General features: G+C 36.6%; 1 protein-coding gene across 3 annotated transcripts in view; it reads right to left on the bottom strand.

Moving 5' to 3' along the window:
• Positions 1 to 503: 503 nt before the first annotated feature.
• Positions 504 to 12,594, bottom strand: part of PCDH10 (protocadherin 10) — a 34,219-nt gene continuing 22,128 nt past the window's right edge. Inside the window, exons 5-7 of one of the 3 annotated variants that reach the window (XM_033059700.2) lie at positions 6,418 to 6,513; positions 4,383 to 4,457; positions 504 to 2,110 (exon numbers count right to left, since the gene is read on the bottom strand). In XM_033059700.2, the coding sequence (XP_032915591.1) occupies positions 4,423 to 4,457; positions 6,418 to 6,513 (131 nt within the window). In that variant the 3' untranslated portion in view covers positions 504 to 2,110; positions 4,383 to 4,422. The remainder of the gene's footprint in view (positions 2,111 to 4,382; positions 4,458 to 6,417; positions 6,514 to 12,594) is intronic. The other 2 variants (XM_033059701.2, XM_033059702.2) reach the window with 2 other exon arrangements.

The following is a 12,594-nucleotide window of genomic DNA, read 5'->3' as shown; positions in this document are numbered from 1 at the left end:
ATGCTAGATGTGTTTAATGAGCATATTTTTTTGTTTGGAATATTAAATTAACTACTTCAGGGCCTAGTCCACTAGGTGTGCAAGGAAGTCATGGAATTTGATCAGGAATCTTGGATTCCCTGTGTATATTTGGAAACACAGCAGGATGGTTTTCATACAGGTGATTTATACACTCATATCTAATAGAAACAAAGAACAAAAAAACCCCCAAGAACCAACAAACAAAAATAAGAAACCCAAATTCTATTATGACATAGCAATGACCTCTCACACATTCATCCCATGGCATCACTGGTGGGGACAATAGAATTCCTATATAATGGCATGATCCAAATCCCACTGCAACCAATGAAACGTTTTCTCTTGGTTTACTTAATATTGAATATTCATTAGAAATTGCTTTGCATTTGGCTAGGCATTGGCTGATAAGGTGTGCACTCATTTGCTTTCATTATTTGAAATATTAAGGTACATTGGGGGGAAAAAATCACAGCACAAAAAAAAAAAAAAGAAAAAATTTTACTAGATTTTTACATTTAGTAAATGGTATTTAAACTCCATGGACATGAAAGTAGTTTTAAACTTTACCTTTGAAATTTTGCTTTTTTCAATATTTCATAGAAAAGAAACGCTCTAAGATACTGTTTCAGACCACAGAATTATTACAGAACATAAAGATTATATGCAAGGGCTTAATCCTTTTCCCAACAAAGATGGTGGCCAACACCATTTTGACTCCAATGGGACAGGGGTCAGCTGAGAATGTGCCATGTTCCTAATTGGAAATCTCCTTTGTGATAAAAGAGGCTGGCATATACTTTGCCTTTGTAATTTGAATTCTATCAACAACTATTCCTAGCCACAAGAGAAATATTTTTAGGCAATATATTTGTATCGTTTCACAAAACTATGTTAAAGAGAGATGTGTGGGTGTTTGTGTGTGTGTATGTATTTATGTATGTTTGTATACATATTTATGAGCTGGGGATGATTTTCTTAAAATACTTAACTTCACTTACATTATATCTTACATTGCAAAATGTACAGACACCCAGTGTTCTTTTTAACAACATATACAGGTGAATTTATAGAGCCTTATAAAAGATTTCGTGACTCCAAATTAAAAACCATAGAAACATAACCAAAATAATGGAGAGTGACTTATACCTCTGATAGTACATAGCGCTCATTCGGGTAATATCGACAGCTGCATCTTTGGCATTGAAAATTCCTTACAACTTTTTCGACAAAATGTTGTTGCTTACAGCTTTTTTTTCTTTTTAAACAAGAAAAACAGGATCGACCAAAATACGAATTTTGGGGGAGTACTATTAAAGGTTTATTTTATTTTTTGTTTTTAGCAAGGATAGCTTAGGAACCCTGAATTATCTTCTCACTTTAGTGTATGGTGTAGACTGTATGAATCCATTTAAAAATCAACTAAGTTGTACCACGTTTTTCGGAAAATTATATATAATATAATATATATATATTTTATATTTATTTAGAAGCTTTGAAATAGTACAGTAAACACTTTGCAACACGGTGTATAAACTACAGAAATGTCTTTGATAATTTTGTGGGTCTTCAGATTAACAACATTTTTATGACCCACAGGTGAAAAGAACATGATCACAATCTCTCTTGTAAAGTTGGAATAGTTTGGGGAACACTTGATCACACAAAAATAATATAAAACAGTCAAGTTTAAAACAGTGATATTGCATTTATAATGCACATCTCTTTTATCTGTACGATTGGCTTTTTGTGGTGAATATAAACATCTAAAGGGCTCAGTGACATTTTGGAGAGAGAAAGATATATAGTGCTGTAAACAGGCACACACTGATCAGAGAGGCAGGATCAGTTGCCTCTGAAGTTTCTACAGTTCTACACATTTCAACTCATTTCTCAGGCCTGCTGAGAGCAATTAGGTCCTATTGTTGGCCAGGATGTCTCCAACAGCACACAAATCCTTCAGTTACACAGAACTGGATGGCCAAGATAATGAAGTTGAAAGCTGATGCTTTTTGTTGGTCGACTTTCTTTTGTGCAAATCATGCTGCTTCAGGTAAGTCCTGTAGAAGTGACTAGCATATCCTTTTCCGTGCTGCAGGAGAGAAAGAAAGAAACTTCTGAGAGGAACAAAAATTTTAAAAATTCAGTCTCCAACAGTTCTTAGGTTTAGGATTTCTTAGGGTGTAGAGAAACAATCAAAACTTGTCACAAACTGATGCTGGAAATTCCCATTATAGAAAACAGTTTAATGTTGATTCACTTTTCAGAGAAATCCTCTTTTTGAGGCTTGATAGCCTGAATACCAAATTTCATAGGCTGTTTTATTATTCTGTCTAACTTGTCATGGCAAATATTCCAATGTGCCTGTACAGAATCAGTATAAGGATAAGGCAATTACTCAGACTTACAGGTGAAGTATTACTGGAATTTCACAGGCTAATTTTTCCCTAGTTCAGCTTCTTTTTTTTGAAGCAAGATCTAGAATTCCCCCTAGAATTCAGAAGCCGGTTTTCCTTCTCTTTCAAAGTGAACCATTACCCTCATCACTAAATGACCCTTCAGTCTGGTTTGACAGATGAAAAAAATGGTGCATTAGTGCTACAATTCAAATTTCAGCATTTACTGTCAGGCTGAAAATTAACTCATGTTACACAGATGAAGAAGGTCAATGCATTAGCAAAGCCATATCCCAGTCCACCAGCTGCAGCAGCTATATTACCTCCAGACACCTGCTAATTTAGCTGTAATTGGGAGCAAAAGTAACAAATGATTTGTACTAGCATTCAGGAAGACCCCAGGTTAAATTCTGATCTCAGTCCCACATTTAAACAACGAGCTAACTCACTTGCTCAAGTATTATAATTAGCATCAGCACCATTATTATCTGGTAAAGCTTGTAGTGATAAAATCAGGTGTTACCTTAGCTCCAAATCAGCTAAATCCCTACCTGAATTTCAGTCTGCTTCTCTGCATGAAGTTTTACAACTGAAACAAAAAGGAATCTAAACTTTTGAATGAATCCTGAATCACGTGCAGTTTGATGCTTGCATGGTAACACATAAACACATCCAGTCTCCGTTCCATTTAACAGAAATATATACATTAGCCATACTTATTTCCTACATATTCACTGCTAAAGGCATGAAATCTGGGAATTCTATCACAGGGAAGTCAGATTACCTACAGGAAAATGTTAGTGTGGGTGATGTATTTTTGTCTAATCTAGCCTGCCTATGCTACAGGGTGCACACAAAAAAATGTGAAAAACATTTCTATAAGCTCTCTGTTCAACATACAGAAAATTGCCAGATGTGTCGTTAAAATTAAAACATCTAATAGATGTGTTCAGTGTTTCAGTTCTGTAGCAAATTAGTAGCAGAATTAGAAAGAATTTTTAAAAGTTTCTGCAAGATGTGTTTTAAACAATGTTTTCAAGAATAATTAGAACCTTCATGAGGTTTTGATGCAGTACATGATCAGATTAATCCAGATATCTTTTAAAGTATCTTTTTTTTTAATATTACAAGAAACAGTCATTCCAATAATAGTACTAAAAATGACAAGACTTATATTGGATCTTTAAAACTTTTTTTCCCAAAGTTCAGTCATAATTTCAGTTCTCTTGTAAATATTCAGGCACAGCTGTCTAGATTGGTGTCTGCCACTGAGGAACTTGTGCTGCACTAGAGACACAGCAGGACTTTGCTGGGAGAAAGATAAACAGAGATGCAGCTGGGGTAATTGCTGCTTTTATGAAGCACCACTGCCCCACTCCTGTCTGACACGGTGCCTTGGTGGTGCTGATGTGGCACCATCCTTCAGATAATGCAGAGATTGAGTTACTGGCTGTGTCTGGCCTTTTGCCATGTAAATTGATGCATTTTGAAGGTTTTAATCTCAACTTAGCATGCTTATATTACAAAACAATAAAGCCCTTTTATAGCGATAACTAAACATTATGCATTAAATTGCAGAACTACTGCAACTCTCCCCACTTACAAAAATTGTACCAAATCTTTAAATATCCTCTGCCAACACATAAAAAACATTGGATTTTAGAGGCAACTTTTTGTGTTCTGTGTTTGTTTGGTTTTTTTTCTCGTTCTGCACAGAAATTTACGTGCAAGCAAATCTCTCCATGTCTACATCAGCTTCCGTCTTTTTACAGATGGGGAATATAAATCAGAGAGGTTAAATGGAAAGGAGGATGGACTCAACTTAAAAAAGAGAGAAATGAAAGTTCTGACATCTGGTTCTCTGTGTGTGCATGCATGTGTGTTCATAAATAAGCTTTTTAAAAACCAACACTAAGCCTCTCTGTATCACAATTTCTCCATCTGTAAAATGGGAATAATATTGCTTACCTATCTCCTAGAGGTGCAGGAAGGTTTAAATCACTATTCTTTATAATCCACTTTGAGATCCAGAGATGGCAAGTGCTATAGAAATGGAAGTATCACAGTCAGTGTAAGAGCTGGAACAAGAACACCATAATTTCTGGTGCCTAATATCTCCTCTGAGATCACAGCTCTCTCTTTCATCCCTATTTTATCACCTGTGCTGAACTCTCAAACTAGTACACAGGGAAGCTTCAAGGCTGTGTGAGTATGGGTAGTCAGAAAAAAGGCTTTAATAATAAGCAGTTTCATGATTCTGGTAATGTAATTATACTAATTGCACATATATTCTAATATTATTTGAGGTGAACAAGATGATTAAAGATTCACAAGCATTACAATTAAAATTCTTAGGGTACAAGATTTGTGCTGTATCGATCCTTCCCGGAACAACAAAGATGTTGAGCATTACAGTAAGAGTACTTAAAGCATAAAATTGATGTGGAATAAAAATAAAATAAAATAAAATAAAATAAAATAAAATAAAATAAAATAAAATAAAATAAAATAAAATAAAATAAAAAAGACCTGGCAAAAATATATTAGGATTCTTTTGTTGCTCAATACACCCTAATAAACCTCCCATCCACAGTGAGTTAGTTCTATGTAGACTGATAAGAGAAGAAATGTAAAGACATCAGCAGTGGTTGAACAGAAAAAGAAAATAAAAACACCAACATAATAAACAGGAAAAAGAAAGTATGCAGTAATTATTCCTGGCTCATGGATCAGAAATGAACAGAAAATAACGTAAAGCCCTTGTCTCTAATAAATATTCCTTTCACCCTGTTGCAAATCATCCTATTGCATCCAAACTTGATGTCAGATTACTACTTTATAACTATGAGTACAGGCAGGAGCATTTGCTCTTCTGGAAAAGCCTAGAAGGGATTGCCTGAGCTTGAAACACCTTCAAACTCTCCAAAGCAAATTTTGCTCCTCCTTAGCAGTGGTAGTTAATCTAACAGGGACAGAGGAAGGGCCCAGTGCTTCCCTCCACAGCTGGCAACCCCAGCAGCAATAAAAGCACATCCTAGACCTTTTGTAACACATCCTACACCTTTATAACTATTGTCACGTTCCCTCTGGACTATATTTAAGAGCTCCACAAGCTCCTGCAGCATTACTTCTGCTCTTAAGAGAACAACTGCTGAGCTCCCCCCAGAAGTGCCAACAGCCCAAAGATCCAAGGGAACTGATAGACAATAAAATTTCCAAAAAATATCAAATACCAGCCATGCTGCTGCTGTTACAGATATACTCCTGATCCCCCTACACTTAAGAGAAAGGTGACCTAAGCCCCTTTCTTTTAAATAAAAAAACACCTGCAACAGCATTACAGAGTAAAGCCCCTATGTAAACTCTGATCTTGTTTCAGATCTACATTCTTTTACGTTCAGACAATATCCAAGCACTGTTTGTTTTCACCTACAGGCTGTAGTGCAAGCACTCAGTTCACTATCTTCTCCTGTGGGTCCCCTGTACAAACTGTGTGCCTCCTCAAGCCTTCCCCACAGAGCACAGCAGATGAGGATAAAAACACAGGATGCTGTAACTTCCTGCATTTCACTCAGAAACAGCCCAGCTATTCTGGCTTCACTTGCAGTGAGCAATAATTTGAAAAGGGGTTAATTACCTCATATGCATTAGGGCAAGGTTGGTTTGAAATTTTCATTGTTAATATTAACTGTCCTCTGTATTTTGATGGTTTGCCTTACAGTCTACATGTTAACTGTGGCATATGAAACGTGGCTCTTCACTAAATCCAGAGCCAGAAAATGAGAATTCTAGTGACCAACCAACCAACCAAGCAGACTGCAAGTTCAGCATTTCTGCTCTAGCTCAGCCCAAGCAGATGGAGACCAGGACCTAAGCAATGGTAGAATGTATTCTGTCAGAAATAACCTGGCTATTCCACTTAGCTCAAGTTCAGACATCAGCACCTATGTTTTTTTGGAAAGAGGAAATGGGAATGCAGAGCAAACTACCATAGCTCCCTCACCCTTCGTAGTGGTGCATCCAGGTAAAGGGTGAGACACTCGGCTGGGGCTGGGGCTGGGGGATGTAGGATGGGGATTACTCTGCTGCCACCCATGTTCTGTGGATAAAAAAGCATTCCAGTCACTGCAAGTGTCAATTCAGTATATTTTGCAATCCATAAAGTCTTTTTTTTTTTTTCTTTTAAAAATGATCTATTACTTAAAGAAGTTTGCTAAAGCATTGATAATAATATTTTATGAATATTCCGTTAGTGGCATTATAAAAAGAGAGTGTCTTATCCAGGCCAATAAAATTTGGTACACAAATATAAAAATAGCATTTTACTCATACATCTTTTCCTTATGAATTAGTTTAAGGGGAACTCTTTTCCTTTTCTTTCAAGGCTAAAGTGAAGAGATTTGTTTCTTCAAATTTATATATTCTGCAGAGAACTCTTGGATAAAACACCTTGAATTCTAGATGTCCATGTTACATTTTACAATTAATGTGGGTTTTTGACTGCATTATATCAAATGGTTGGGGAGGGAAAAAAAAAAAAAAAAGGAAAATGGAACATCCTTACTTTTGTACTTAAAAATAAAGATAAATAATTTAACAAGATCAAATGTCCCCTAATGTCAGTGAGCCTGTTGGCTTTGGTGGTCACTGTTTGTGTGCTTTAGGAGCGTGTTTGAAGGGTCCTGAAGGCCACTAAAGGTGTCAGGTGAGAACAGCACCACATTCTGCCTGTCAAATTCTGGCATTCCCAAGGCAGGCAAGGCAGGAGCAGCTCCTGCACGTGAACCTGCAGCTGCCCCAGGGTAGAACTTGCCCCCAATAACAATTTGGCATTCAGTGTGGCTGAAATGCTCCTTCTGGCATCTGCAAAACCCAAGATGTAAATATTGTTTCTAAAATAAACCAACAGCGTTTGGACTGATGGGCACAATTACCCAGATTTCATGTGAAACAAGAAAATTGTGAGCACTGGGTCTTCAGGCTGTGAATAAATTAGAGCAGGCCAAAATGCAAAAGTTTTTATTGCTGCACTGAAACTTTTCTGGAAACAGGCTTGATTTTAGCTAAATAAATTATCTCCACAGGCCATTAAAATCTTTCCTTCCTTTGAGAGTATATCTTTACTTCTGGAACAAATATGATTATGCAAAAAAACCCCTGTCTTTTGTATAAAGAAAACTATGCAACCACACATATTGTGCTTTTCTTTCTGCTTTCATTAAGTGCATACATTTCCATGTCTATATTCATTTAAATCAGTTCAAGAAGGAAGGATTCCTAACCATGCCAGAATTTGACAGTGCTGGATACTGCACTGACCATAATGCAGGAAACATGACAAATAGGTTTTATATATAAATACATGACAAAACCTACTCCAGGAAAAGGGACAAGAGGTTTGTCCTTTGCAGTTAGGTACAAAACTGCTACCTTTCAAATTTGAACATCATGTTTGAGACCAACAACAAATCATTATTTTAAATTTTTTTTTATATAAAATTGCTGACTTACAAACATTGCCACTTCTTTTATCTTTATTTTGAGATTGGAAAATACATACTTAAAAGGTATTTAGGTATTTTTGATGCAAAAATGCAACTATTTTCATATGGCACGTGAGATGCCTGATAAAAATGCTGACACATCATGACAGCCACTGAAATAATGTTTCTCTGGTGCTAATGGGTGCTCTGAGATTTATATGCTACCTGGACTTAGCTAATCCTCTGGAAAAGAAAAAGGGGGGAAAAAAAAGGAAAAAAAAAAAAAGAAAAAAGCTTTTCAGTAAGAGCAACTACCCAATTCCCAGTTCATTTAAGCAGTGCCCTTAATCAACATGTGCTTTACATCAAGCACATGACTAAGAAGGATTGACTTTTTGAATCAAGCCCTGGATTTTGTCATCAATGTTCTGCTGCACACAAGATACTTTTATGTGCATTTGATTTTCTGTTCTAAATGCAGAGAATTTTCTTTTCCACCCCCAGCAACAGCCCAGTGGCATAGGAGATGTCAGATTTGATTTATCTCTGGTTCTGATTATTTACTACTGAAACAATGCTTTTTAGTTACTACAACTCAGCAGAGAAAAGTACTAAGCTATATTCAATAATGTACCATTAAAACACAAAAGACTATTTTTCCACAAGACACAGTGGGAATAAAGCTTCTTTGTCTTTCTGTACTATTATAACCACATTATCTACCTGAAAACACTAAAGATAATACATGACATCACCATTTAAGTCAGAATATTTAATTTTGCAAGAGTTCTTATAATTATGTCCTGTTTAAAAGCCTATTAAGTAACTCCCAAATTACTCCTGATGTATGTAACACTTACAGCACAGAGCATATTCCCTAAGAATATTTCCAAATTCTCTGTCAACAATTTATTCTAATTGCATGGATGTTGTACTACCAGATTCATATTCTTTGCAATTCACTAAAAGCTAATAATTTTGGTATCATCCTTAGTAAAACTTGCATTTGATTCCTTTCTATAATTATTTTTTAAATAAAAATTGCTTATGTGTTTGTGTGCAACAGTAATTTGCTCTCCTCAATCTTCTCTTTTTTCCCCCCCTCTATTTGTTTCTCTATTTTGTTTTTCAAAATTCACCATTTTTATCTCATTCTTACAACATCTGCAGTACACATTTCTGACAAGCCTAAAAAGGAACATTTGAGTCTGAAGCTTAACCAATGCAGAACACACTAAAGGCCAGCTACAATGTGACTTAAAATTTTCAGAGCCCTGGGGAGGACAGGAAGAGGGATATGAACCATTCCTCCTAAATTGCTCATAAGTGCCTCAGCTCCCTATAGATTCAAGGGAGAAGCAGACATGCAGATCACCATTTGGTGGCCTTCAGAGTTGCCTAAATTATTCATGCAGGATTTGGCCTGAAATAATTAAATTTACTTGTTCCTACATGAGGTAACATGCATTACAGCATTACATCAGCATCACTCTACGAATTCCTACCCAGTTTATCTTTGCCATGATGTTTTTTTCCAACGCTCCTCCCTCCTAGCAGGGATTAGCTGGCACTGGGACCTGACAGGTATGTTCCCACTCCTTTTCTGAATGTTGTATTTAGGACCTGACAGGTATGTTCCCACTCCTTTTCTGAATGTTTTATTTCCTGTTTCTAAAGCACACTGCTTGTCATGAGCTGCACACACTCTGATTTCAGGGAGTCTTTCCCAGTTTACCAAGATAACACACTTAAGTGCATCAAAACCTTCTCACAAGCCTTTCCAAACTTCTCTTTTCCAAAATCACACACTGGCTTGTTTCTATCCATAAATGAAGTTTGCCCATCACCATTCTTGGTCACTTAAGACTAGCAGAATGGAATGATTTATACCCACATCATTAAAATTTCTCAGCCATACCAAGCATGTGGGCCACAGCATGTGAACATGTTCAATCTGCCTCCAGGAGTGGTCCCTGGCTCCATGTCCCAGATTTGTTAGGGAAAAAAGCTGGGTTGACACGGGCTAAAGGTTGACATGACATTCCAGTGGTGGAAAGGATCCTGTTTAAATTCATTACACTAGCCATAAAGGAGCGTGGAAGCACAAAGCACACAGCCCTTTATCTCAAGTGGAGCAGAAAAAATGTTATTACTGCATCTCATTTGTAAGGTAGAACTTTTTTTAGATCTCAGCTCCTATCAATACGCACAGCCGTGTGCAGCTCCGTTCAATTGTCATCTAAATTCCAATTGAGCACAGGTGGATGTTAAATTAAAGCCCAAACAGCCAACTAAAAAAAGTCACAAAGTGACAGAATTTGACTCTGACAAAAGATGAATTCACAATATCAGCATCTATAAAGTTCCTTATGAATAAAGAAAAGTTTGCATTCAAGCAGTTTCATCATGGATCTTTTTCCTGGGCTGAATGCAGTCGTGATGCTGAAGGTGAAAAAGATAAAGTCAGAAGACTCAGCTCCCTTGCAAAAAACAGGAGTCTCTCATCCCTGTACTTCTTTGGGAGATCTACTCTGCATCCTTTATTTTTCCTTTCTAACTCGCATTACTTCTGGTGACCTGTAAAAATGTCATGTAAAATTACACCCTTTACACATACAGAATAAGTTCATGTCTATAAAAAAAAAAGATTTACTCTTGCAACTCAGACAAGCATTTGATTTTCAGGCAGAATTTAGGAACCAAGTTCTGAAAATTTGCCTCTCCATGTCCACTATATTTTCTCCAGCCAATAAAACCATCATCCTAACAAAGAAAAAAAGCAAATTACCTCAGAAGAGTTTGAATTTTCAGTGAATCCACATCAGATTTAGTTCTTCCAACATTTTGTTAGCTATTGTAGTTAAAAATTATATTTTTATTGCATCTCCTACTTCTTCTCCAAAAAAGGCACCCAACACCTAATTTTTCACTTTTTTGACCTCACCATACTATGTTTCTAAAACAAATATATTCACAGCTACTTCCCAGCAGCAGTCATCAGACTACTAGCATGGAAATGTGGATTCTCAGTGGTTAATGCACAAATAAAGCTGTTTACAGGGCTGCCAAACAAACAGCAGCACGACCCCCACAGCGTGCTTGCCCAAACGTGATAAACAGATGCACTTCCCCATCTCACTGCCTGTTTGCTGCATTTCTTTAATTTTTATTTTTTTTTCCCTGCTTGGGTCAAGGCAAGAAAAAGTAAGACAAAGGAAAGGAAACCCTCTGAAATGAAAGCAGTGGAAATGACTGTGGAAAATCACAGTTGTTGTGTGCAGCAAAAGAGCCAAGGCAAGTATAATAACTCTGCCCTGCAGGCCAAGGAGTTCCTTGGGCAGGGGCACGCAGAGAGGAAAAGATTTGCTGCACACAGACCCAGGATCAGGCACACACTCAATTCTCCAGCTCCTGACTGTCACACTGAGGAGGTCTGTACAGTGAGGAACAGCATGTATTTATAATGAATAGAATTTTGCCTATCAAAAATAAATAACTTCAGTGCCTCGGAATATTTTAACTGCAAACATCTCCATGCTTCCCAGAGAGACTCGTGTCCCTAAGTGGCTAAATTACTTTTGTCACAGGATTTAAATTTATGGGACAAGAGGAATTTTGGATTTTTAAACCACCATAGCACACTAATCTTAAAAATTACTCTGAAGTTTGAAGCAATCTTTCTGCTGGGTTTTTCAGTCTTCTTCATACTCCACTTGTAGGAATACAGAAAATGGTATCTCATAATTTAAAAAGAAAAATCTCCACAGATGGTAGATGCACAGCACACATAAGCACTGCCAAAATTGACCTAAATGAATAAATATAGCACCAGCCTGAGATAGCTAAGATACACGAGACTTGTGTGCATTCCAGTTAGAACTGGCAAACACAGATTTTGTATCCATTGGAGGAAAAGAAGCAGTGGAAACTCTGTATTTTTAAAACTAACTGAAAGCATAATTTTCTTTCAAATAGAACTTGCTAATTTTTAAAAACTTTCATAATTCTTTTCCTACACTGTAGCTGGAAAGAGCTCTAGAGTCATCTAAGACAAGAGATATCATGCAAACCTAAAGGTAGGTACAATTTTTAATCAGTATTTTGTACAGTGCTGGTCACTGTTAATTCTGTCCAAGACCACAGTTACACAAACAGATTGAAGCAAATACTATTTAAGAGCTATCACCCGTGCTTTAAAATTAAAAGAAGAATGCTTATTTCACTTTCTTGTATTCATTATTTCCATAAAAATTGATTAAAATAATGTGATTTAGAGGCTTTATTGGGGTACAGTCAAGTTATCTTCAGGTGATTATATATTCCTTTCCAATTTGGCTTTCTGAACTATCCATTTCCTTCCTATTGCTGCAATAATGCTCTCTAAGTGTTTCCCCCTTGAGCAGGAGCTGCAAGAGGAATACATTTCGAAGAAGAATGTAAACCATGAATGTAAGATAAAAATACCTTTCAGAGTTATGCAACACACACTGAACAGTTGAATCATCACAAGTGGTTTATCCAAGCTCATAAAGAACCTGCTATCATGAGTGAAAATACATCAGTCTTGCTCTCCCTCGATTATGTTTTAATTAGCACACATGTTCAAGTTTTATTTCAGGTGTAGGAGGTTTTTGGTAAGATTTATTTACCTAACAGAGATGATGTATCATCTGAAGTGGTGTGAGCAAACAAATCTC

This window comes from Catharus ustulatus, chromosome 5 (genome assembly GCF_009819885.2).
Source record: "Catharus ustulatus isolate bCatUst1 chromosome 5, bCatUst1.pri.v2, whole genome shotgun sequence".
Lineage (NCBI taxonomy): Eukaryota > Metazoa > Chordata > Aves > Passeriformes > Turdidae > Catharus > Catharus ustulatus.
This window is presented reverse-complemented; position numbering and strand designations above follow the sequence as displayed.